This window comes from Nicotiana sylvestris, chromosome 7 (genome assembly GCF_000393655.2).
Source record: "Nicotiana sylvestris chromosome 7, ASM39365v2, whole genome shotgun sequence".
In the NCBI taxonomy this organism is placed as follows: domain Eukaryota; kingdom Viridiplantae; phylum Streptophyta; class Magnoliopsida; order Solanales; family Solanaceae; genus Nicotiana; species Nicotiana sylvestris.
The window spans coordinates 171,617,769-171,644,260 of NC_091063.1; the positions used below are offsets into that span (position 1 = coordinate 171,617,769).

Consider the following 26,492-nt stretch of genomic DNA (forward strand, 5'->3'; position numbering starts at 1 on the left):
TTTTGAGCCTTTTGAAGCCTTAGACTGAATGCTATACTCTTTTTTTCCTTTTTCTATTTTACTATTTTTCTTAGAGGCAATCTAATTCATATGTACTACACATTCTTTGTACTACAAAATAAAAGAACAAATCTTCAAAATTCCTAAAAAAAACTTAATTAAGCAGGGACCATATTTCTACGTGGGGTCTTTATTTCTATATGATATTTTCTTATGAATAATGTATGACAAGTTGAACTTAAAGCAGCCACATTCTGTGATCTATGTTACAAGTTGAAATTTCTATTTTAGTTTTTTCTTAGCTTCTTTCCTTTTTCTTCTATCTTTTACAGTTATAATATCCTCCAATAATTCAGATTGATATTGAAAATTCCTTTTTTCCCCTCATTTTGATTGGATTCTGACTTTTCCACTTCATTTACATACCAAAAAGTTATATATATATATATATATATATATATATATATAATTATTCTCGAATGAAGGAAGGGAAAAGAAGTTGAAATATAGCGGCACCCATACTCAAAAGAACCTCTTAGAAAAATAAAAAATACGAAAAACGTTTTTTGGTCCCAAACTGTCGGCTCGTGGGTCGGAGAAAGGGGCGTACCATAACAAAACAAGGGAATGAAAGGTCGTTTTTAGGTCAAATTCACAACCTATTTAATACATCGATGTGACCCTTAATAGAGGTCGCTTTGAGTTAAATTGTTCACAACCTACTTAATGCATTGATGTGACTCTTAATTAGAGATCGCTTTAGGTTAAACTCTTTACAACTTATCAACGAATATGACTCTTAAATTACAGTTGTTCTTGCTAAAGCCCGAGTTAATCACGATGAGATCTTCGACATAAACGATAGAATAGATCGACTTGAATACCTATTCACTTCATTACATCTAATACAAGGATCAATAATAACAATAATAACATATTTAGTGTAATTTCACAAGTTGGGTCGGGAAAAAATAAGGTATAGAAAACCTTACCCTTACCTCGTATGAGGTAGAGATGCCGTTTTCGATAGACTATCGGCTCAAGAACATCAGTATCAAATTGACATATTATATTCAGTGATCTGCTCAAGAATTTAAAAGATTTACCAAGCAATAGGCAATTTATTAGTATATGCAAGGGCGTATGTAGTGTATTAATGATGAGTTGAATTGAATTCATAACTTTCGACGCGGAATAAAAATTTATTAAAGTTACAAAAATAGTGGATATGAACCCACAACTTTAAAAATATAATAGGTTCAACGCTAAAAACCATAAAAGATGTACCCGTAAAATTTAAATTTTGGATCTGCCTCTCTGTACTAGAGTCCGAATCATTAATGTCCTGAATGATGTACTCCTTTTAGGTATTAACATGTAGAAATACACAATTATTAAGATGAATAAAACCAAAAAGAAACTCATCTTTATGAAAATGAGAAATTTGAAGTACTTTGGATTCAACAGCTGTTCTCTATTCTTAATCTGCAGCTAGAATTGGGTATTCTTCTTTCTTCAACCAAAGCAGTACGAGCTGACACTATATTACTATTCATTAATGAAGCATCAAAAGCACTACAATCAATCCAATCTTTGAGTAATTCTTCTTGACCCCATATATCTGGAATCCATACATGACCAGCTACTTCAACCCGATGTCTTTTCAATCTCTCACGTCCATTATCTTCCACGTACGATTCGCCTTTGTTATATCCACTTGCATGTTCCTCGACTACTGATAGTTTGTCCTGCGTAGCTCTTGCATCGTTGAATTTATCCCCTTCGTCAGAAGTGGATTTTGACTCGTGGTTTTCTTCACTCTTCATCTTGTTTTTCTTCCCTAAACTCGGGCGTTGTGACTCGATCTTGTCATCGTTAGGGTTAGGAGTACTACTCTTGGGTAGTATCAAAAACAATGAATTTTCGCGTTGATTAGTCATCGAAAATGTATCGTTGATTTGTTGTTGTTGTTGTTGCCGCTGCGAAAAAATGTTTTTTTTTTTTTTTTTTTTGTGCTATTCTACAAAATCAAGAATTGGAGTTAAGCTAAAGAGAGAATCTATTCTTGTGTTGGGGAATAATGCAAGAGGGCTTTTATTATTTTATGTGTGGGAAATAAAGCAAAGGATTTTAATTGGTGGGGTGATAGTTACCACGTCATTGACCACAAACACAAAGTGGGAATTCTTTTGTATGGCAAGTGACAAATGTACGTGTAAATGTTGAGATTTCATTCTCAAATTGTGTGGTTTATTTCAAATCTTGAAAAATTGTACCCTATAAAAAGAAGGAAAAAGATAGGCCTCTAAAATCTAAGGGGAATAAATACAATGGATTTTTGGAAGATTGTGAGGTTGACGTTGATTTTAAGGGGGCTGTAGTAGGGCTAGAAAATAGTTCGGTTCCTGCATTAAAACCCGACTAAATCCGGATCGTGCCAAAAAAATGTCACATTTGGGTAAAACACTTCCTAATAAAGGTGATTCTATACTCGAAGCCCGACTAAATCCGGATATCGCCAAAAAAATGTCACATTTGGGTAAAACGCTTCCTAATAAAGGCGATTCTATACTCAGAGCTCGAACCCGAAATATCTGATTAAAGATTAAGGAGTATTTAATACTCTATCACAATGGTAGGGGAAATAGAGTTATTTCTATGCTTTTGGCCAATGACCATATAGAATTTGATAGTGGTTTGTGTGAAGCTAGCTGTATCAATCATTTAATAAGATGGTGACTTGTTTGAATGGGGTTATAACGAGATATTTTATTGATGCAAAAACAAATATATATATATATATATATATATATATATATATATATACACACTTTTTGATTGACTAATATAATTAATTTAAGTAGATCGGCTAATTTTGTATTTTATCCATTAAATTACGGTGAAAAAAATTATACTATCAGCAATATATATATAACTTTTCCTTCTATTTGTTTTGTTCGGATCAGCTAAAAGAGAGCATTACGGATACATCGGTTCTCTTAAATTTTATGTCATAGCATATATATACTCGGATTAAGCATATTCAAGAAAGACACAAATGATTACCTTGGGGATAATTTTTCTCGTAACTGTATAGGAATATGAGCAATACACGTACATCCAAACACTCGCAAATGCTTATTATAATAATACCAGTAAAAAGTTCGTAAAGTGTTGTTATAACTTTTTTTTTTGGTTGCAAAAATCACAACCTTAGCCTGATTTTCAGCCCTCCAAAATACTTATGTACATCTCTATTTATCTCAGCATTTACTTCTGTTCTTTTTTATCTTATCATCTGAACCTTGAGATTATTAGTAGCAAACAAATATGTTTACTTAATTATTTAATAATTTCTATTTCTCCATTTTAGGATGTTTCAAAATATTTAACTTCATTACATTTCTATATAATTTTCTTAACTATAAGAAATTTACTCAAACTCCAATACAATTTTACAAAATAGAGTGAAGGGGTTCGATCGTTGGCGGAGGCATGATTCTGTTAAGGGGTTCGAAAAATTAAAAAAAACTGTAGTTAATGGGATTCAAAACATAATACATAGAGGTAAGAAATAGACCCCTTTCAGCCCCCGTAAATCCGCCCTGGGTTCAATGATTATATGACTCATTACAAATATTGGCCATTTCACAGAAAATCTTTATGTTAAGACGTAGGAGATTCGTAGTATAAAATACATGAGATCTTTATACAATATTAGAATTATCTTCTTCTATTCAAAATAACTTTATACAAAAAAATTATTTTTTATTTGTTGATTTTTACGTCATATTTATTGTTCTCTTAAAATAAGAGTCGTATAACTAAAATAACATTTCTATGTGCCAGCAATTTTTTGTTTTCACTTTGTCTTTATCTACTGGAATAATGATTTGGAATGTGAAAATAATTTATGCTTACCCAAGAAAACAAAATTCTAATCATGTTAATTTTGGTATGTACCATTTTGGTATTACCTTTCAAATCAATTTCAATGTCATAAAGAGACAACCTACCCAATTCTAAAAGGAATGCAAATTAAATATTTTGATGGCTCTAGAAAATAAAAGAGGACCAAAAAGAATTTGAAATAATTTGGTTGTTCATAGTTCATAGTTTCGTACACCTCTTTTCACCACTCTTTTAAATTGTAGATTTGAATTTTTTTCATTGAATTTACAAATAAATAAATAAATATTATATATGTATATATGCTTCATAAAAATGAAATAATTACTGCTATGTTATATTTAAGTTTACAACAATATTAGTGTCTAAGGTGGGCAAACATCTAAATAACCGAAAATATAATAGTCTTTATACAAATAATCAATCAAATTTACTATTTACTTTTCCTATAGCCGGTATATAAATTATATTGATTATACAGGATCCATTTTGATTTTCTTTTGCTATGAGGGATTACCATAAAAATAGCACATACTAATCAGTTTTCGGACTAGTAATTGAAAAATAGCCAGTATTTTTAAAGCCATTGAAAAATAGTCACTATTTTGCTGAAACACGAAAAATTCCAGCATAATATGCTGAATTATGGAGCTCCTGCATATAAAGTTCCAGCATATTATGTTGGAACTCTAACACATGAAAAGTTTCAGCATAATATGCAGGATTATGGAGCTCTTGCGTATAAATTTTCAGCATATTGTGAAATTCCAGCACAATATGCTGAAACTTACCATGTGCTGGATTTTTAAGAGTGTTTTTGTTTAGATTTTATATTTACATGAAAAATAACTAAATTTGAATTAATTTTGAAATTATGGCTAATTTCAATTATCAGTTATAAATCTAGTTGTTTTTTATTTCTTTTTCCCGGGATTACCACTTCCCTTTGTCAAGCAATGGCATTAGGACGACATCTCACATGGGCTTGTCTCAAATTGCGGGGAGAAATTTAAAAATAGCCAGATTATAACTGGTCATTCAAAAATAGCCAGTTTCAAAAGTAATCGAAATTTAGCCACTATTTATATAAAGATAAATCTGAGTGAAAACACTGTTCAAAACCCAAAAAATACGCCCGTATATTATACTGGAGTTCCAGCATATGTATGCTTGAACTCCAGCATATTATACGGGAGTTCCAGGATAACTATGCTGGAACTCTAGCATAATATGTTGGAGTTCCAGCATAAGTATACTAGAACTCCAGCATAATATACTGGAGTTCCAGCAAGTATAAATGTCGAGTTTGGAGCACCGGTGCTCCAGTCTCCCGTATATTATACAGGAGTCAACAAAGTATACCGGTCCAGCATAATATGCTGGAGTTCGTACACAGATGCACCGAACTCCCGTATATTATGCGGGATCGGTCACTGTTGTAGCAAAATAGTGGCTATTTTTCATTGACTTCGTAAACGGTGGCTATTTTTGAATGACCAGTCCGAAAATTGGCTATACCGTACTATTTTAACGGTAAATGGTAATGAGTATTTAGGTAGGGAGATTGGGGTTGGGTTGGACAGATTTGGGTGCCATTATTTGGGTTGATTTTGGCTTTTAAAATGGCCCAAGTTCCAAATTTAAACTGAATTAAATAAACTTCTTATTTCCTTTTCTTTTTTTCTTTTTTTTTTAATTAAAAATCCTAGGAATTAAATCCTAGATTATCTAAAAATGTGAAATTAAACTAATTAAATAATTATAAAAGCTACTTAACCCTAAATTAAAAGAGAAAAAAAATCAATACAAGGAATAAGTGTAAAAATGAAGCATTTTTTGTGATTTTCAATTTTTATAAAATAGGTAACTACCGATTAATCCTAAAAATATAAAAATAAAGCCTAAATGCCATGCGTGATATTTTTGGTATTTTCATGATTTAAATAATATAAACGTGCACAGACAAATGCAAACAGTCGACAAAAAATACTACAAAAATCTACAAAATTGCAAATAGTGGGAGAAATTTATTTTTTTGAATCTATGGGAGTAATTCATATAGGGCAAAAATTACGTGCTCACAGCTGCCCCTCTTTGCTCAGAAACACGAAGAGTTTTCGTGCAAAGATAAAGTGAGAGGATACGAGCGATTTTTTGCCCGTTTGAATACTCCGTGGGAAGCATTTTTAAAAGATTTGACCGTACCCTGCTTTCGAGGTTGCCTACATATCCTTGGCTATAAAGGAATCAGGTCAGTATAGTTCAAAAAGTTTCGGTAGTTGGGACTACCATGAAGTTGTGATTTCATTGTTGTTGTTGCTGCTAGTGCTTACTGAACTCCTTATTACACCATGACAAAATAAAAAAATCTAGACTAAACTATGATCTATGCATTACAAGAATCCTATCTATATCTTCAAACTTGATCTTGCAGTCTCTGTTGCTCTGTCGACTCGTACTCTCTAGGTGAAATTCCTTTGTTGCTGACTTGAATTGTAATCTGAGATGTTTTCCCTTTTCTTCAGGTGGGCGTCTGATTGCTGAACTTGAACCGTCTTCCTTCGAACATTGCTGCTTTCCCTTCATTCTTCAGGTGGGCTCTTGATTACCGACACTTGAATTGCTTTGTTCTCAAGGTGGGCTCCTGATTACCAACACTTGAATTGTTTTGTTCTCCAGGTGGGCTCCTGATTACCGACGCTTGAGCTGCTTTGTTCTCCAGGTGAGCTCCTGATTACCGATGCTTGATCTGCTTTGTTCTCCAGTGGGCTCCTGATTACCGACGCTTGATCTGCTTTGTTCTCCAGGTGGGCTCCTGATTACCGACGCTTGAATTGCTTTGTTCTCCAGGTGGGCTCCTGATTACCGACGCTGGATCTACTTTGTTCTCCAGGTGGGCTCCTGATTACCGACGCTTGATCTGCTTTGTTCTCCAGGTGGACTCCTAATTACCGACGCTTGATCTGCTTTGTTCTCCAGGTGGGCTCCTGATTACCAACACTTGAATTGCTTTGTTCTCCAGGTGGGCTCCTGATTACCGACACTTGAATTGCTTTGTTCTCCAGGTGGGCTCCTGATTACTGATACTTGATTTGCTTTGTTCTCCAGGTGGGCTCCTGATTACCGATGCTTGATTTGCTTTGTTATCCAGGTGGGCTCCTAATTACCAACGCTTGATTTGCTTTGTTCTCCAAGTGGGCTCCTGATTATCGACACTTCAATTGCTTTCCTTTCCTCAAAACCGGTGTTGTTCTCCCTTGCTCTCCAGGTGGCTCCTGATTTCAACAAAATAGACAAAACAAAGAAAATTTCCTGCCCAGTTTGGTAGTTGGGCACATCTGTGAGTGTTAACTGAATCATGTTATCAAATATCAATAAGAATTTGAAAGCTAGATCTCATTATCCAGGAGGGTCCTGAAAACTCCTAGTTAAATGACAGTTTTAAATCTAAATTATATCTTCTAAAGGTGTGACTTCCGCTAAATCTTGTTATCTAAGAGGATCTTAAAACTACATACCATTATCGAGGAGGGTATTAAAAATCAAGTCTTATCTTAAGAGTGATAACTTTTACGGCTGAATTATACCACACTACAGCAGAACTTACGCTAAATCTTGTTATCTAATGGAAATCTTAAAGCTAGGTCCCATTATTTAGGAGGGTCCTGACAACTCCTAATTGAATCCTATTTCAAGAATGAAAACTTTGAAACCAACTTATATTTCTTTGGGGTACATTTATGCTAGATCTTATTACTCATGATTGTTTTGAATTTAAAATTAGGTCCCATTTTCCAGGAGGGTCCTGAGAATTTACGGTCAAACCTGTCTGGTGCTTGCTTTTCCTTATGGAGGGTTTTTTCGAAACAAACGAAATTTTCTGCCCATGTTTCAATCAAAGAAAACTTGTGAATTTAAACATGGTGGTTGGTTTGTGGCCTTGAACTTTGAAGGTGATTGCTCCTTCACTTCCTGTGGTAACTCCGGTTTCAACTCGAAAAAACTTGCCTGTTTATTGACTGACCGCTTTTCTCTCTTACCTTTATCACGGAGAATATCTCTGATCCGTTCAAACCCAATACCATTCATCTATTGCATTGTGATCTTGCATTAACATGTATTGAACCTTTGTGTTTCTCATGAAGCCCAAAGCATGTCAATTTCCATCAACTCAGTGCGTATGCTGTTCTTTCCTGATTTAAAACACTGGCCTTGGCCTTGAGGTCTATTGCACGCTTGGAAGACCTTGCTTGTCATTGGTTAATCACTTTCTTTGTCAATCATATCACAGAAAATACCTTTGATGCATTCCAACCCAATACCCTCTATCTGTTGCATTGTTCATGAATTGACATATACCGATCCTTTGTATTTCGCATGAATCTCAAAGCACTTTGATTGTTACCAACCCAGTGCGCTTGCTGTTCTTTCCTGACTTATGACACTTTGATGTGCTAGCCAAATCTCGTTTTGTACAATTGGAAAGCTGGTGGCAGATTTTGAAGTTATTTCTCACTTGTTTTGCCAAAACAAACTCAAGAAGAGGAAGTAAACATGACAAAAGGAATAGAGTAAAGGACAATGGAAAGAGATGATTCCTTACAAGAAAACTACAAAGAAGAAACTTATCAGATATGGAACCCAACTCTAATGACCATGACATGCACTTTTGGATTAAGTGGCCTAATCTGTCAAGCAAGTCTAATGTTTGACTCTTGTTGTACCTCTAAGCCGTGAAACTGGGCTTCCATGCTCCGATTATCCTATCTGATTTACGATCCTTATTCGACTTAGTGCCTGAAGGGTTTTCACCATCAAGCCTCTCTCATTTTGTTCTTTCTCTCAACTCACCATCGCCTTATGGTGCTTGTAAAGGTTTTCACCAATAAGACTCTCTCATTTTGTTCTTTTCTTCTTATTTCCTCTGATTCTGTAGATGACAAGGCATTGACCAGAGTAAAAACATCATATGCTCCTGGCATGTCTAAACTCAGCACTCTCAAAGATCACCCGGGAGATCTTTCGGACTATAATGTGGCTTTTGGACACGGTTAGAAAGAAATGATATCATAAAGGCTAAAAAATAACTAAGACAACGAGGGTTAATTATTTACAACTTTTGGAATCCATTCTAAAAACTTTGCCCCAGTTTCTAAAACAGGGGAATTTGAATTTATTTTTTCCTTTTTTTTGAATTTCCCATTCTCGATTTCGTGGGATTATGAAATATTTTATTTGGTATGACCGAACCGTGAGACTGCCTGCGTATCTTGTGGTGACAAGAATCGGGTCAAACGTAGTTCACAAGACTACTTTTGTTGGTGCTATTTTCCTTTTTCTTCTCTTTCTCTTCTTTTTTTTTCTTTCTTTTCCTTTTTTTTTCTTTTCCCTTTTTATCTTATTTTCTTTTTCTCTTTTTTTTTTTTTTTTTTTAATTTTCCTTTTGGTATGAACCTTTTAAAATAAACCTATTGGGACATAATTTTTTTTTTTTTTCGTATGACTCTAACTTGATTCCAAAAGAGGGAAGTCAAAGAAATCAGTACAGGCTCAAAAGGGTATCGAATGGTATAAGTGTTTGGGTAGCTGAAAGAGAGCCCCCCAATCCCTGAAAATGCCAAGTACAACATATGCAACTTAAGATGAAAAAAGTAAGAGCACACACAACATTTCTTTTACAGCTTTGACATTGATATCACTGATATGCTTTCCACTTTTTTTTAATGCCTTGTCAAGTACAGAACTCTCATTGGGTAATTTCTTCTTCACAATGGATACCCTTCGTCAGTTCAGAGCAAACTCCCTTGGATTTACTGCTCGCTTCAAATTGTCTGGGATGCACTCTTCTCTAACGAATTCTTGTCATCCTATTATCTTTCCAAATTATCTGCCCCAGTTTCACATAGTTCGGGCTTCAGATGATCTCAAAATGCCTTTACTTATTTCCATCAAAGTGTTCCCATCATCTTCAAAATTGTTTCATTACTTTAGGATTAAACTAACTTTTAAGACTAGGCCTAGAATTATGCGTGCATGTCATGTCACTAGGGCCAACATGGAAAGAGCTATAAAAAGGAGAAGAGAACTAAACAAAAAAAAAGACTAGAAATAACAGAAAGCAGAAAATTGCATTAGACAGTCAGTGAAAGGATTTGAATAACGAGACAAATAAAACCCACTGGGTTTACGACCCTGGAAAAACCTAAATAACACTAAAAAGGTACTACGACTAAATAAACTAGGCAAAATAAAAAGATAGAAGGGTTTGAGTCACAAGAGAATATCCGGATTACAACTCTAAAAATAATCCGGACAACAGAAATGACAACAACATAAACCACCAAGACTCTTCCCCAGCTAACTAAGAGATGGAGCGTCTTTCCAATTACTACGCACGACATCTCAGACACTGGGTTCCACATCAATATTACTAGAACCTTCACAAGTCCCCATCACATTGACCTTAGCAAATTGCTTTTGAGTCCCTTTTGCCAACTCGTTCTTAAGATCAAATTTTGGAACCGAGACTGATAGTGCTAAAAACTTTGCAGCAAGTGGCCTTCCAAGGAACTCAGAAGAGTTTTCACATTCATTTTCAACACAAATCATGCCCAACTTATGCATCTCATTACGAACAGGCGATGGACTTTGGCTAGTGTATGGTGCATCTGGATTTTGCACGACAATGTCACCTGCATCAATAAGCTTCTGAATCGCATTTTTTAGGTGCCAACACTTTTCTGTACTGTGACCCAGGGCATTGGAGCAATATGCACACCGTTGAGAAAAATCAAACTTCTTTGGCAGAGGATTTGACATTTTTATCTGAATCGACTTCAAGGTATGCTATAGGCACGAATTTCTAAGGTAATTTATAATGTATATTAGGAGCTTGATTCTCTCTCTCTCTCTCTCTCTTTTCTTTATCTCCGAAAGCCCCCAGCCTTAACGGCTACTTCAACACCCGCCGGCGACCACTCCCCAGGTAAGTCCCCCCTCTCATCCCATCTCTCTTCCCCAATCTCTCTCATACCCCCACCCCTGTCTGTTATCTCTCTCATAACCCCCCTAATCCCCGGCTTGTTCTTCACCCCCACTATCGGATCATTGCCGGTGGATATCTGAGCGCCGAACACTGCTCCCCCTGCCTATGCTCATCTCCCCTTCCTTTTCTTTTCTTTTTCTTTTTCTTGTTATTTTTTCTTCTCCTATCCCCCCCCCCCAAAAAAACTGCAAAGATCCCGTATCGGAGCTCCGACGACCTTTCTGGTTTGATCCTTTTCGATAAGGGTTTCCTCTTAAAAAATTGTAAGATTTCTACCTTGCAATTGTTCAGTTTGTTGTACCACGGTAGAACTTGGTAAATTTTGTATTGTTCTCTGCTTTTTCCCTATATTTCCACTACTGCTGTCAAGGCTACACCAGTGGTAGCGGTGACAGCCCTCCTGCTTTTTGGGTCGTGGTATATTCTGTGTTTTCAGGGTAGTTCGCGAACTTGTCGAAGACAAGTTGGGCGCACAAGCACTAGCAAAGGAGAGCAATCTGAGCGAGCGTTATCAAAGGGCGGTGGGAAGTGGTGCGTGAGCATATAACTACACCAAGTACAGCCAGTCAACATAGGTTTGGTTCTCGGGAGTTGGTACCTCCCGTTCTACGGTTTCCCTTTTGGTGTTTAGCTAAATTATTGTCCCTTTAGTTCACAATAGTTCAATCATTCTACAAGTGTACTTGTAGTGACTTGTTTCCTTCTAGTTTGATTCGTTGGCCGTTGGGCACTAGCGAGCCCTCTTTAGATTGGCAGTAGGGGTAAGTGGCTGCAGTCTGGGATGGTAGATTAAGGGCATGTCCTCGTGTGGGGCAGAGTGTGGGTCCAGGGTCAGGGTGTAGGACGGGAGGCAGGGGAGGTAGAAGGGGCAAGGGAGCCTATAGGTTGAGAATCGGGTCATGGAACATAGGTTCGCTGACGAGTAAGTCCATAGAGTTGGCAAAGATCCTCCAGAAGAGGAAGATTAATATAGCGTGTGTCCAAGAGACTAGGTGGGTTGGATCGAGGGAGAGAAACGCGGATGGATATAAGTTGTGGTACTCTGGAGTCTACAGGGGTAAGCATGGAGTGGGTATCCTGGTTGATAGCCATCTTAGAGAGTCGGTAGTTGAGGTCAGGAGGGTGAATGATAGACTAATGTCTATTAAATTGGTGGTAGGTGAGTGTACTTTAAATGTCGTTAGCGCGTACGCGCCGCAAGTTGGCTTGGATGAGGAGATTAAAAGGCGCTTTTGGGAGGGGTTGGATGACATCTTTCGTAGCATTCCACCTTCTGAGAGGTTATTCATAGGAGGATATTTCAATGGTCATATTGGGTCGTCCGCAGGTGGTTATACTGAGGTGCATGAAGGCTTTGGTTTTGGGGAACGGATCGGAGGGGGCACTTCGCTGTTGGACTTTGCCAAGGCATTCGATCTAGTGATTGCAAACTCAAGTTTTTCGAAGCGGGAGGAGCATTTGGTTACTTACCAAAGTTCGGTGGCGAAGACTCAGATTGACTATCTCCTCCTCCGAAGATGCGACAAAAGGTGGTGCGAGAATTGCAAAGTTATCCCAGGTGAGACCCTTGCAATGCAACATAGGCTTTTGGTGATGGACATTGGTATTACGATAAAAAGGAAGAAAAGGTCAGTACGAGGCCGCCCGAGGATTATTTGGGGCGCCTTGACTGAGGATAAAGCTCAGGAGTTGGCAGGAAGGTTATCCGCAATGGGATCTTGGACAAGTAGTGGGGACACAAACACTATATGGTCGACGACGGCACACAACATAAGGAAGGCGGCAACAGAGGTGTTAGGTATATCTTCTGGACGTACCGGTGTCCATAAAGGAGACTGGTGGTGGTATGCCGGTGTCCAAGGTAAAGTGGAAGCGAAGAGGGCGGCTTACCTGCGACTAGAGAGAGATATATGGTTGCTAGGAAGGAGGCGAAGATGGCAGTAACGGAGGCTAAGGCAACAACTTTTGCTCGTCTGTATGAGGAACTAGGGAACAAAGGCGGGGAGAAGAAGTTATTCCGACTCGCTAAGGTGAGAGAGAGGGCGGCTCGGGATCTGGAACAAGTGAGGTGCATAAAAGATGATGACAACAAAGTTTTGATGGGGGAGGACCAGATTAAGAGGAGATGACAGTCCTACTTTCATAGACTTCTAAATGAAGAAGGGGATAAGGATATTACACTAGGTGAATTGAGGAATGTGGACAGCCCCCATGAATTAAGTTATTGTAGGGATATTGAGGTCGATGAGGTCATGGAGGCAATGCGTAAGATGAGGAGGGGCAGAGCTATCGGGCCAGATGAAATTCCGGTTGAACTTTGGAGAGGTGTGGGTAGAGTAGGCTTGGAATGACTTACTGGGTTGTTTAATGTTATATTCAAGACTAATAGGATGCCTGAAGAGTGGAGGTGGAGTACAATGGTTCCGTTGTATAAGAACAAAGGTGATATCCAGAGCTGTAACAACTATAGGGGTATCAAATTACTAAGTCATACCATGAAAGTCTAGGAGAGAGTGGTTGAAATGAGACTGCGAAGGACAGTGTCTATTTCAGACAACCGGTTCGGGTTCATGCCGGGGCGATTTACCACAGAAGCTATCAACCTTATTAGGAGGATGGTGGAACAATACAGGGATAAGAAGAAGGATCTTCACCTGGTGTTTATCGATCTAGAAAAAGCGTACGACAGGGTACCTAGGAAGGTCTTATGGAGCTTCTTAGAGGCTAAAGGGGTCCCGGTTGCATACATTAGGGTGATTAAAGATATGTATGATGGAGCTAAGACTCGGGTTAGGACAGTTGGAGGTGACTCCGAGCATTTTCCGGTTATTACAGGGTTGCACCAAGGGTCGGCATTTAGCCCTTTCCTATTTGCCCTGGTGATGGATGCCATAACGCATAATATTCAAGGGGAGGTGCCATGGTGCATGCTATTTGCTGATGACATAGTCCTAATTGACGAGACATGACGCGGCGTTAATAAGAGGCTAGAGGTTTGGAGACAGACCCTTGAGTCTAAAGGGTTTAGATTGAGCAAGACGAAAACGGAATACCTCGAGTACAAATTTGGGGACGAGGCGACGAACGATGGAGTATAAGTGAGGCTTGAATCTCAAGTCATACCTAAGAGGGGTAGTTTCAAGTACCATGGGTCAGTTATTCAGGGGACCGGGGAGATCGACGAGGATGTCACACATCGTATAGGGGTGGGGTGGATGAAGTGGAAGTTAGCAACGGGAGTCCTGTGTGACAAGAAAGTGCCATCGTTACTAAAAGGTAAGTTTTATAGAGCAGTAGTTAGACCTGCCATGTTGTATGGTACCGAGTGTTGGCCGGTTAAGAACCTACACATCTAGAAGATGCAAGTAGCAGAGATGAGGATGTTGAGGTGGATGTGCGGGAATACAAGGATGGATAAGATTAGGAATGAAGATATTCGAGAGAGGGTGGGTGTGGCCCCAATAGAGGACAAGATGCGAGAAGCACGACTCAGATGGTTCGGGCACATTTAGAGGAGGTGCACTGATGCACCTGTGAGGAGGTGTGAGCGATTGGCGGTGGTAGGTACGAGGAGAGGTAGAGGGAGACCTAAGAAGTATTAGGGAGAGGTGATCAAGCAAGACATGGCGTGACTTAGGATTACTGAGGACATGACCCTAGACAGGGAATTGTGGAGGTCGAACATTAAGGTTGAAGGTTAGGGGGAAGTTGTGAATATTTCTACAACGCACTAGAGTGAGACTAGCCCGTTAGGAGTTAGGCTTAGGATACTACTGGTTAGCTACTGATGCAGGGCTTTATATGCTGGATATTAGTTTACCTTCCATCTCTCTCGTATTTCCTATATTCTCTTATATGGCTGCTATTTGGCTATTTTGATTTCTTTTATGTATGTTATGTATTTTATGTTATTATATTATGAGTCTATAAATAATACTAATATATCGTCACTTGGTGCTTTCTTGAGCTGAGGGTCTCCTGGAAACAGCCTCTCTGCCCCTCGGGGTAGGGGTAAGGTCTGCGTACATACTACCCTCCCCAGACCTCACTTGTGGGATTATACTGAGATGTTGTTGTTTTTGTTGTTGTTGTTGTTGTGGCTTCAACATATCAAATTGCCTCAACCTTTGGAACAAATTGGCATATGATTCTCCAATAGGGGTGAAAGCCTTTTCTTTTTTTTTTCAATAGTCTTTTCAATTTGTATTCTGGCCTCGGTTGGAACCTTTTGCGGGCAGGTGGCTGATATGCTTGAGAGGGCGGGTAAGACATTTGGTGAAGTGGTGCGGGCCATCGTGGGCCTCGTGGGTGTGGAGCATATGGTGGTGCATTGTGGATAGGGTACGGGGAAGGTGAGGTATGATTTTGGGATTTTTTTGGAGAGAAGTGGCATTGGGGATAAATATTTTGAGCACGAGGATATCCATGGGGTCGATATTGAGGATGAAAGCATTGAGCGGGAATGCCCACTGGACCATCCTTTCATTGGCGGGGCTCAGCAACATCTTTCTATCAATGGGAGGATTGTCCCGAGCAACTTGTTCGTTCCATCTGATCCAAAAGTCCCTAAAACTTTCCTTGAGTTTCTTTTCCAACTGAGATAGTGAGGAGCGGTCTGGGGTAATGTCTAATTTGTATTGAAAATGTTGAACAAATTCTTGAGACATGTCGCCCAATGTATGCCACTTACCGACATCTTGACGATTATGCCATTCCAAAGCTTCCCCAGTCAAGCTCTCACTGAAATACGCCATCAACAAATCATCTTTCTCGCCAACACTTCTCATTTCACTGCAATAATCCCTCAAATGGGCTACCGGATCTCCACATCATACAAGTTAAACTTTGGCACTTTAAACCCCGCGGGTAGGCGAACATCAGGGAATATACACAACTATTTGTAAGACATGTTAACCTGGTCTCCCATCCCTTGCATGTTCTTTAAGGGTTGTTCTATGCTTTTCAGCTTCCTGGATATCTTGTCTCGCCCTTTTTTTCTTGTGACTTTTTCATTTTCAGCATGAAGCTCATCCCGAGGGCTCTTCTTGTATGAGTCAGGAACCTTGTGGGCAATCTCTGCGGGGTAGTATTGGGTATCATGAGCTTTGAGTGGATATTCATTGTTGGGAATAGTTACAGGAGGGCAATTTTGGGGAGAGGTAATTGGAGGATGAGTGATTGAGCTACTAGGATGGTTGGGAAAGCTGTGATAAACAGGTGGATCTGGAGAGTATGAGGGATCATCTGACACTATGACCGGAGTTTGGGTAAGGGTAGCATCTAAGAAGCTAGGTGGTGGCGGGGGTGGTGCCTTCCCAGTCATCCAGGCATGATGTCCGTCATGTGTTGTCTTAACATCCTTACCTCATCAGCCAAACCAGTGTCCTATTCAACCAACTACTTTCGGGCACCGGTATCAACCAACCCAATTTTGTTGTTGTTCGTCATTGCCTTTTGACCTTATGTTGTGGAGAGGAGTTACTACTTCGAGAACCACAAACCAACCATCTTTCTACGATGAAGATATCAAAAGGAACAAAATGGGGTCATCCCGTTAGTGTTAGGGCATTTAATAGCAAAAATATCACATTGTGTGAAATGCACCTAGCAACAATTAGTGGTTCTAGAATGACTTCGAGGGTCGTAAGGTCACTTGGAATCATCCCAATTTGTCCATTTCAATCTTCTCTTTTCTTTTCTTTCCTCGCACTTCTTAGCTCGCTCATTTTCTTTCCCCTTTTTTCTTTCTGATTATCGCTCTTTTCTTCCCTCTCATTTTGGTTCTGGCGCACGGCACTGGTCTTATATATGATTTAAGACATTTCTGTGAAATTTGGTGAAAAACGGATATCATTTGACGTGATTCAGACCTAAATTGCTAAGGTTGATAGTTGATGAAGTTGAGAAAAATTATTTGATTTTGAGGTTTAATTCGTTGTTATTGAAGTTATTTTGGCGATTTGATTGCACAGATAAATTCGTATGATGTCATTGAGTTAGTACGTATGTTTGGTTAAGAGCCCCGAGGGATCGGGTGAGTTTTGAGTAGGTTTCGGGATATCACGGGCTTAAAAACCAGATGTTGCAGGTTCAGAGAAGTTACAGATCTCTGAACCCACCAATGCGGTCCGCACGAAAACGTGTGCGACCGCGGAAGGGGACCAGTGTGGTCCGCGGTCGGCTTTGCGTGGTGCACGGTAGAGGGTTGTGCGGCCGTAGTCGACTTTGTGTGGTCCGCACAGCGGCGCTGATCTGCAGTATCCAAGGAAGGACTGTGCGGCCGCAGTCCATTTTGTGCGGTCCGCATAGGGCACCTGAGAATAGTATAAATAAACGGGATTTTCAGCTATTTTTCATTTTTCAAAACCCAAAAAACATAAGAGGCGATTTTTCAGACAACCTTTCTTCTCCAAATCAATTGTAAGTCATTTTTAACTAGTTTTCTTCAATCATTAACATCTTTTAACATGATTTCAACTTCAAATCAATGATTTTCATGGGGAAAATTGGGTGTTTTGGGTAGAACTTAGGTTTTTCAAAAATTGGGGATTTGGACCTCGATTTGAGGTCCGATTTCAAAACAAATTACATATTTAAGCTCGTGGAAGAATGGGTAATCGGGTTTTGGTTCGAACCTTGGATTTTGACCACGTGGGCCTAGGGGCGAGTTTGACATTTTGGGTAAAACTTTGGAAAACTCATTTTCATGCATTCAAATTGATTCATTTAGCGTTTATTGATGTAATTAAGTAACTTATGGTTAGATACGAGCGAATTGGCGGAGGAATCAAGGGGTAAAGCTATAATTGAAACTTGAGTTGTGTTCGAGGCATCGAGGTAAGTGTTCGGTCTAACCTGACGGGACGTATTTATGCATATTGTCGATTCCCTTGCCGGGATAGTGTGGTTTGTTGGTGATCCCTTGCCGGGGCTGATGTTATGATTATTGTTGACTGCTTATTTGGAACGGGTTGCGCGCCACAACATTTATATTATATATGAATTGGGTTGCATGCCGCAACATTATTATTATATATGGATCGGGTTGCACGCCGCAACAAATATTATATTGGATCGGGTTGCACGCCGCAACAGTTATATAGATGGATCGGGTTGCACGCCGCAACAGTGTTAAGTGATAAGGGATCAGGTTGTGCACCGCAACAGTATTATTTCTATTAAGTTTCTACTGGACTTGATATGTTCCCCGAAGCATGTGTAGACATGTGATTTTTTACCCTCCCCAAGATTTTTCATATTTTAGCACGTAAATATTTAATTTAGGCCTAATATAGCTATTTCAACTCATTTTGACTCTTTTACTTTATTTTATTACAAGAAAAATGGAAATTACAAAAAATATTTTAGTTTATGTATTTTTCATAAATTTTAAAAAATATATAAAAATAGTACCTTATTTTTATCTTTATATAATTTCAAAAATACCAAAATAGTGTCATGTTTAGTTTAATTAATTAGGATTAACTTTGGCTTTGTGTAGTATTTCTATCTTATTTTAAAAGTTATTGTGTAGTCTAGGGACCCTTCCAGACTCTTCTTTGGGACAAAAATAAATAAGAAAGACCCTAAGGACTTAACACAAAAGGACCTAGGGACTAATAGGCAAATACACAAAATAATAACCTAAACCTAGACTCTATATAAAGAGAACACTTAAAAAAAATCTGAAAGGGGGGACCTTTTAGAAAAAAGAGAGAACGACGCATCTTTTGGAGTCTTCTTCTCTAATTTTTCATGAAGACATCAAAGAAACAGACCCTTAAATAAGAACGAAACAAATGACCCCCCCTTCTTTCAACTCCATAACCTTTGAACACCCATATACAACTATCCACACCTGCTTCTTTATTGGTTGATGAAGCGACCCCTTCTACTCATCTTCATCTTCTAAAAATGGAGTCCTCTTCATCTTCTAAAAAATCCGAGACTCTCCATCAGAGTACATCAAAAAACGACCAAGTCTAAAAGAGCAGCTCATATCCAGTTTTGTTTCGTCTTCAACAAAATCAATGACCTCTCACCATAGCTCACTCCCAAATCACCACACATAAGAACACCATTCTGAAGCTAAAAGGAAAAATCAGGAGCGCATGCGAAAAGATTAAGACAAAAGAACTGAGCAACTGGAATTTTTAAATTGAAATCTGATTTTTTACTGTTTCTGCTGTTGGCAAGTTTGGCCCGTTGATTATTGTTCACTGCTGGTTCTCTATTGTTTTGGGATCTGTCAAACTCCATACTTCCGTTAGCCTTCATTCAACTATTGTTTTCTCCGTTTATCCCGCTTTTAAGGTGCACACTGAATCTTCTGTACTCTTGTTTAAGTATACTGAGGAATTGATTGGAATTGCTTCTGAATTTGTCGGATGACTTTTACTTAAGTTCAACTGCTATATTTTTATGAATCAATAACATCCTACGGTGTTATGAAATATCTTTGTTTGATTCCAATTTCACAAACTTGTGCTGCTACATGAAATCGAGCATATTAGACGTGAGTTAGGCAATCCACCAAGAGAGTTTAGATGGCATCATTTTCTTGATTATAGTAATTTAATTCCAATAGCCTGTTTGTTTAAAGCATATGATGTTGTTAACTACCATTTCTAGATCTTCTTGGAGTTTTCTATTTTCTTTTCAATTGTTTTTCTTTTGATGGGTAGATGTTTCAGAAGGGGTTTGTATGATTGGGTAATATACAAAGACATTTGATAGAATTTACCCACATTTAATTATTCTAGTTTTGACTGTCGAAAGAAGGTAATTTGTGATTCAATAAAAGAAGCATGATGTCAAAACGAACTTTAGTGTTCAACTTTTGAGAGATATAAGTTTTATTGAATTTATATTCATACATGAGTGGTCCTGTATTAGTTACTCAAATTTAGCTTTTTCTCGGTCGATCTTTGATTGGTTAGTGAATATCGTGGCTTTGTTGTAAATATGAGCATCCATAGTTTGTTTTCTTAGTGTAATAAAGCCCCTTTGAAATAAATTGAAGCATGCCATGCCGAATAAAATCTCAAAACTCTTGGCCTTCCATTAATTATTTTTACTCTTAGAAATCGAGGTGTGCCATTAGTTGAATTTTCCATGGCCCTCGCAAACTTGAAAAGGGTAGTTGCTTTGGGCGCGTAATTTAAATTACTTTCCTGAACTCGGGTGTGCATTTCATGTGACCCAAATCCAAATCTTAGCAACGTTAAATAAAATGTGTCTCGGACTGCGGGTTCATTTCATGTGGCGTGGTCCAAAGACGTGTTTTAGATGACGTTGAAATCTTCCTTAAAATAATTAAAAGCGGTTTAAAGCTAAAATGCATATAGGTCTAAAAGTATTTTTAAAATCAAATATTTAAGCCGAATATAATAGTTAAGCGACCATGCTAGAACCACGGAACTCGGGAATGCCTAACACCTTCTCCCGGGTTAACAGAATTCCTTACTCGGATTTCTTGTTCGTAGACTGTAATACATAGTCAATCTTTTCCTCGATTCGGGATTTGAACTGGTGACTTGGGACACCATTAATTATCCCAAGTGGCGACTCTGAAACTTTAAATAAAAATAATCCCGTTTCGATTCTCACTTTAAGTTGGAAAAAACTCCCTTATACACCCTTCTAGGGGGTGCAGAAAAAAAGGAGGCGTGACAACATGTACCCCCTCCCATCTAAACTGCTTATTCCTGTTTATTTCCCGCCGTATATTATATCATTGCACGAGCTCATCTGGAGTCTGGTCCTAGCCTCGTCACTACCTCCGTGGGGTTAGGCCAGACACTTACCAGCACATCGGGTCAGTTGTGCTGATGCTACACTCTGCACTCTGTGCAGCTACCAGAGCAGCATTGGGACAGAAGTAGCTTGGGAGCCAGCCTTCAGTCTACCGAGATTCCGAGGTAGTCCTGCATGTGTCCGCAGGCCCGACATCTCTTCTATCTATTACTTTGTTCTGTTATCACTTGTATCCGAGATAGATAGTATTTCCTTCTTTCAGACATTTGTATGTAGTAATCATAGATAGTCCGTGAATGTTGTGGTACCGGTTTCTGGGTAGAGACATATGTTGGCTTTCTTTTCCTTCGTATCGATTTTGGTATTATAATTGTCTAAGTCTTCCGCTGTTATTTAAATGTTGATCACTTAATAATTTATTTGGTTACAAAGGGCTAAAATAAAAGAGATTGAATTTTTCACATTTCGTGACTTGCCTAGCTTCTACGAGTAGGCGCCATCACGACCCCTGAGGGTGGGAAATCCGGGTCATGACACAGCTCCAACCACTTGACTCAATTGAGCCTCCAACTTGCGAATAGTTGCCTCTTGCCTTTCTATCTGCAATTATTTTTCATTATTTTATTTCAGGAGGTACGTTAGCATATCATTGATCTCCTTCAGGTCTGCATCCCCAGGTTCTTTGTTCCTATTAACTTCACAAGAAAAGGTAGAACCATCATAGTAAGGGGTTGGGGGAAGATAAGAAATATAAGCACAACCATTAAAGTGACCATTTTTACTGCCACACACATCGCACACATTCCACAAATAAGATTGAGTTGGTGCACATAACTCGCTCTCGGGAATATTTTGATAATTTTGATACGGGTGATTTCCTTCACAATATGTATGAGGATCAATAGTAGAATTATCTGCACCTAACTTCCCATAATTCCAAGATGTCATGTTTCTCAAATCAACAGTTATAAAAAAAATGCAAAAAAAATAAAACAAAATAAAAGTTCAAACTTGAACCCTAGCAATATATACAGCTACAACTACACCGTTAGTTCCCCGGCAACGATGCCAAAATTTGATCACGCCCAACTCTAGTCCTAAAAAGGATAAGCGATCGCTGCAAATATAATCCGATCTAAAAGTCCGGAGTCGAATCCCACGGAGAACTAAGACTTAGCTATATATGTTTAATATCACTAAAAAGACAAGTTTGAACAATTCTCTAAATTATAAAGATTGAGATTTATATTTCTAACTAATTAACTAGCAAATACTAGAAAACGGTAAAATTATCAACTAACGAGACAAAGGGTTGGAGACTAAATTAAGGAGGTCTAGAGTTATGATTTTTCCAATTGTCGAATCCTTCTAGCTATGTTCCCTACAAATTTTTTTTAGAGAAATCCAACGGCTCAATTATATAAAAACATAACAAGAATTTATCCTACAAAAGGTTCTATCAAAACCCTAGATAACAAATTAACTATTCATAATAGTATGTAAAACTACAATACTAAAAGTCATAACCAATAATGAAAAAATAGGAAGAGGAAGGAAAAACTCGTAGAAAAATTCTCCGCCTTCCTCCTATTGTATCTCCGCCTCCTTAGGTCGAATCTGTGTCAAAAATTGGTCTCCTCCTTCAAAATACCGTTTTTCCATGTATATATACCAAGTAGGGTCGGGCCCAAACAATTATACCTTCTCCTATGCGAAAAAGGACATGTTTTCAGGCTTGAACGTCCGCGACCGCTGCCCAAGCGCGGTACTTTCCTAGTGTATTGCCTCATGTCCGCGGTCGTGGTTTTGACCACACTTTTTACCCTGTTTCGTTTGGAATTTAGAAAAATGTAAAACATGATAGTTGTAGCCCTTTGAGTTAGCTTTCCAACTATATATTGTGGAGCTCAAATGGAGTTTTGAGAAAAACATTATGTGCATTTTACTAGACAGTGCGCAATATGCCTACTCGATTCTTCGTTTTGTTGCTCTATCATCCGTTGATCCCCGAATACGATCCTGGCTTAATTCCTTGGGCTTTTACTCAGACTTCAAAGCTCCAAATCACTTGAATTCATTCCATAACATCTACATAGCTCGAAATCACTCCTACAAGACATAAAACACACAATTAGTGCAAGTCACTAGCGATTAAAGCTCAAACTCAATAAAGTGCAGTAAATTTGAGGGTAATAAGAGACTAAAATACGTAATTATAGCCTATCATCAACGCCCAAATTCCCATTAATGGCAATGTGGGAGATGACATCGACTGGGTCTATGGCCGACGGTCCGTCGGGGTTGACTGGAGGAACTCCGTTTCCCAGGGCGGCAATATTTTCGTTCTCGCCATAAAGACCAAGGTCGTTGTCCGTGTGAGTGGGTGTTACTTGAGAGTTTGACATGTTGATTCCTGAAATCTACTTACGAGAACTAGCGTAAAGCAGTGTGTGTTACGATAATTAATACCAGGCAATCACTATTATCCTTAGCCCCACGGTGGGCGCCAAACTGTTTACCCTTAAAATTGGATAACAATTAAACTTATAATTTGGTTTGAAGGACACGTGATTTTACCTAATACCAATTGATAAATGTAAAGATTAGTAATAGTAATTAACAATAAGATAAAGCAAACCAGTCTTTAAATGGAACTCGGCCCTCGAGCTTGGATACCCTCAAGTTGATTGGTATAAGAATAGTTAAAAATATAAGCAAGCTAATGAACAAGAGTATAAATTAAAGAGAAAGTGTTATATTGTTTTTATATCTCAGAATGTAAGTGCCCTACAAATGGTTGAGACACCTCTTTATATAGTAGAGGAATCCTAATAATGGTATAACTTTAATTACAGAAGGAAATTCCATGATTAACTAGTTAACCGTCCTTGATTTGATTTGTTCCGAGATTTTCGCCATGATCTCCGACCAGTCACGGATATCTCGCCTTTCTGTTATTATGTTACCTTCGATCTTACTCGATGTCTGTTTCATTCGGTCTCAATCACTACCGGCCTCGACTGTCCAAATGGGAAAAAATCAAACTCTCCAAACTCGACTTTCTTTAGGATGATCCAAAAAGTATTATCAACAAGCAGAGGAAAACCAAAATAATTCTTTTGGAGTTCCACCTTTTAATGTCAATATTCTCGGTCTAATCTTTTTTATTAACTTTTCAAAACTCTTCTATTTGTTTAACAATAGAACAAACGACAAACTAAAAGAAAAATCAGAAAGGGAGGTTAATAGTCTGTTTGACCAAACTTCTAAAATTAGTTTATTATGAAAAGTGTTTTTTCAAAAGTGTTTTTCTCAACAAAAAAAAATGATGAGAAGCAGTTTGTGTTTGGCTAATTAATTTGAAAAACACTTCTGAGCAGCAATTAGCATTTGGCCAAACTGTAAAAAATGCTTCTATGTTTATTTTTCTCAAAAGTGTTTCTGGAGATAAACTAATTTTTTTCCGCTTCTCCAAAACTGTTTTTGCTTTTACTCAAAAGTACTTTTTTTTCTTCTAAAAATTTGCCAAACACTTCAACTTTAAAAAAAAAAAATTCTTTTCGCTTTGAAGAAGCTCGGTCAAACTGGCTATTTTTCATAATTTCCAATGCCATTACTTGATTTTCTGCGTGTAATTTTCAGATTTATTTTATTTATTGAAAAATCAAGTGGAAGAAATAGTTTCGACGAGGTAAATGATTGTGTCCACGACAATATTTGAAAAGTTAATGAGAAATATGAATATCGAGAGAATTGTGGCGCACAGAAAAGTACTCCACTGTACAATCATGGTTATTGACCTAATGCGCTAAAACAATTGTCAATAATCCACTGTCAATTCTATTGCCAATCATTTTTCATGTGGTTATAAGTAATTTTAAAGAATAAATTCTACTGTGGGATCCTGATTACTCCCTCCGTTTCAGTTTATATAAACCTATTTTCTTTTTGGTCCGTTCCAAAAAGAATGATTTAGCTTAGAGTTCCAATTCTATCCTTAATGAAAAACTTTTATAGTCACACAAATACTCTGGATCCCTTTTTGACATGTCTACGACCACAAATTCAAAAAATCTTCATTTTTTCTTAAACCATGTGCCCAGTCAAATAGGTTTACATAAATTGAAACGGAGGGAATACAATTTTTTGGTGTACCAGCCAAAAGTTACTAACATCACCGAAGATCAGAAGGGAGTTTGGGTAGCACTTTAATTTTTAGTTTATTTTTGTGTTATAAGTAAAAATTAGCCAAAAGCCATATGTTAATCACACTTATAATGCTTATGGCTTCAACTTATGAACACATTTGAGTTGACTAATATTATACTATTTTGAATAAATTTGCAATAAAAAATCTGCCAAAAATTAACTCATTTTTATTACAAACATTTTAAGGCATTTTAATTAAAAAAAAAATATATTTATCAGCACATTTTTTCATATACATTTGTTACTTATTGGAGTATTTTTTCAACTTTTATCCAAATACATGATCGCTTATCTATAACATCAATATTAACACATAACATCTATTATTAGTACAAAAAATATCATTTTATTTGGGTCAATTCCAAGCGTTATATGATCAAATATTATATAAACAGTCAACCTCTATTGTTGCATCATCGGACAACATTCTTTTTTGTTTTCCATCCGGCGTTCGGTATTCGTATTTGGAGCCCGACTATATCCGAATTCGAACCGCGTCGGATCCTATTTGGAAAGAAAAGCTTCCTACCAAATTTTTTTTCATATCCATGGCTCGAACCCGAAACCCTAATTAAGAGTAGAGCAACTTCATCCGTTGCACCACATCCTTTGGTGGCATCATCGGACAACATTCATCATACCGTATACCGTATTCCCACCTAAAAAAAACTGACCAATGTTTTTTAATCAGTATCTGGTGTTAGTAAAAGAATTTTCTTTAGACCGCCAGTAACAGAAAATTAAAAGAAAGTACTTGTATATAATTTATTAGTAATTGACGAGTAAGATGACTTTTTTTCGCAACTGTCAATTATTCACGCAGAGTAGAAATTTCTTCCTTAGACTGGAATTTTGTATGGAGAAAGAAACTTGCTTTGGATTAATAAGGGGCGGCCAAATGTCATTTAGTTGGAGGGATTAAGAAACATAATTTTAACATAAATTTTGCATAAAATAGTAGTATAATATTTAGTTGAATAAATTATGAATCACAATATTTGTATTAATTAATGTTGCGTTTGATTAGCCATACAAGAAAACATATATTTGTAATTAATGCTACGATTTATTGGCGCTTGACTATGTTAGAGAATACTTATATTAATTTACAGGAGAATCTGAATAGCATTATTTTATGCGAGATAAAATGCAAAATGATTACATGTATCATCAGTACGTAAATAAAAATATGCAAATACAAAATAGTATTTATAGTAATTAAATTTTATATAACGTTTTCTTATTACTATTTAGCCAAATTGTTACACTATTATTTTATATATAGTTACTGTTGTTTGAACAAACTATTGCTAAACCAATTAATAGTAAGTTAATAGGGTGAATCTCAGTTGAACTTAATAAATCCTAGACCAAACAAAATAAGACTCTTGTACAACGGGCAGAGGTTAGAAGCATTAAATAGTAAACTTGATATGCTATGATTGACAAAATATGCAATATCATAAATGTATAATAAATACAAGAAATGATAAAGGTTTTAGTGTAAAGGGATTATCACCCAATGATTGTGTGATTGGGTGCTCTTTCTTTGACGACGTGAAAAAGTGAGCAG

At 37.6% G+C, this 26,492-nt stretch overlaps 2 protein-coding genes and 1 long non-coding RNA gene across 3 annotated transcripts; 2 read left to right on the top strand and 1 right to left on the bottom strand.

The window, feature by feature from the left end:
* Positions 1-1,343: 1,343 nt before the first annotated feature.
* On the bottom strand, positions 1,344-2,146 carry LOC104243376 (protein BIC1-like). Its single transcript, XM_009798559.2, has one exon. It carries the CDS (start codon positions 1,938-1,940, stop codon positions 1,461-1,463), a length of 480 nt encoding a protein of 159 aa, XP_009796861.1. The 5' UTR covers positions 1,941-2,146; the 3' UTR covers positions 1,344-1,460.
* A 9,945-nt stretch (positions 2,147-12,091) lies between these two features.
* Positions 12,092-12,898, top strand: LOC138874142 (uncharacterized). Its single transcript, XM_070152649.1, has one exon. The coding sequence runs from the start codon at positions 12,092-12,094 to the stop codon at positions 12,896-12,898; it is 807 nt and encodes a 268-aa protein (XP_070008750.1).
* Positions 12,899-18,656: 5,758 nt separating this feature from the next.
* Positions 18,657-21,080, top strand: LOC138872561 (uncharacterized). The gene is made up of 2 exons (XR_011400967.1): positions 18,657-19,267; positions 20,810-21,080. It is a non-coding gene; the product is annotated as an uncharacterized lncRNA (long non-coding RNA).
* Positions 21,081-26,492: the final 5,412 nt, after the last annotated feature.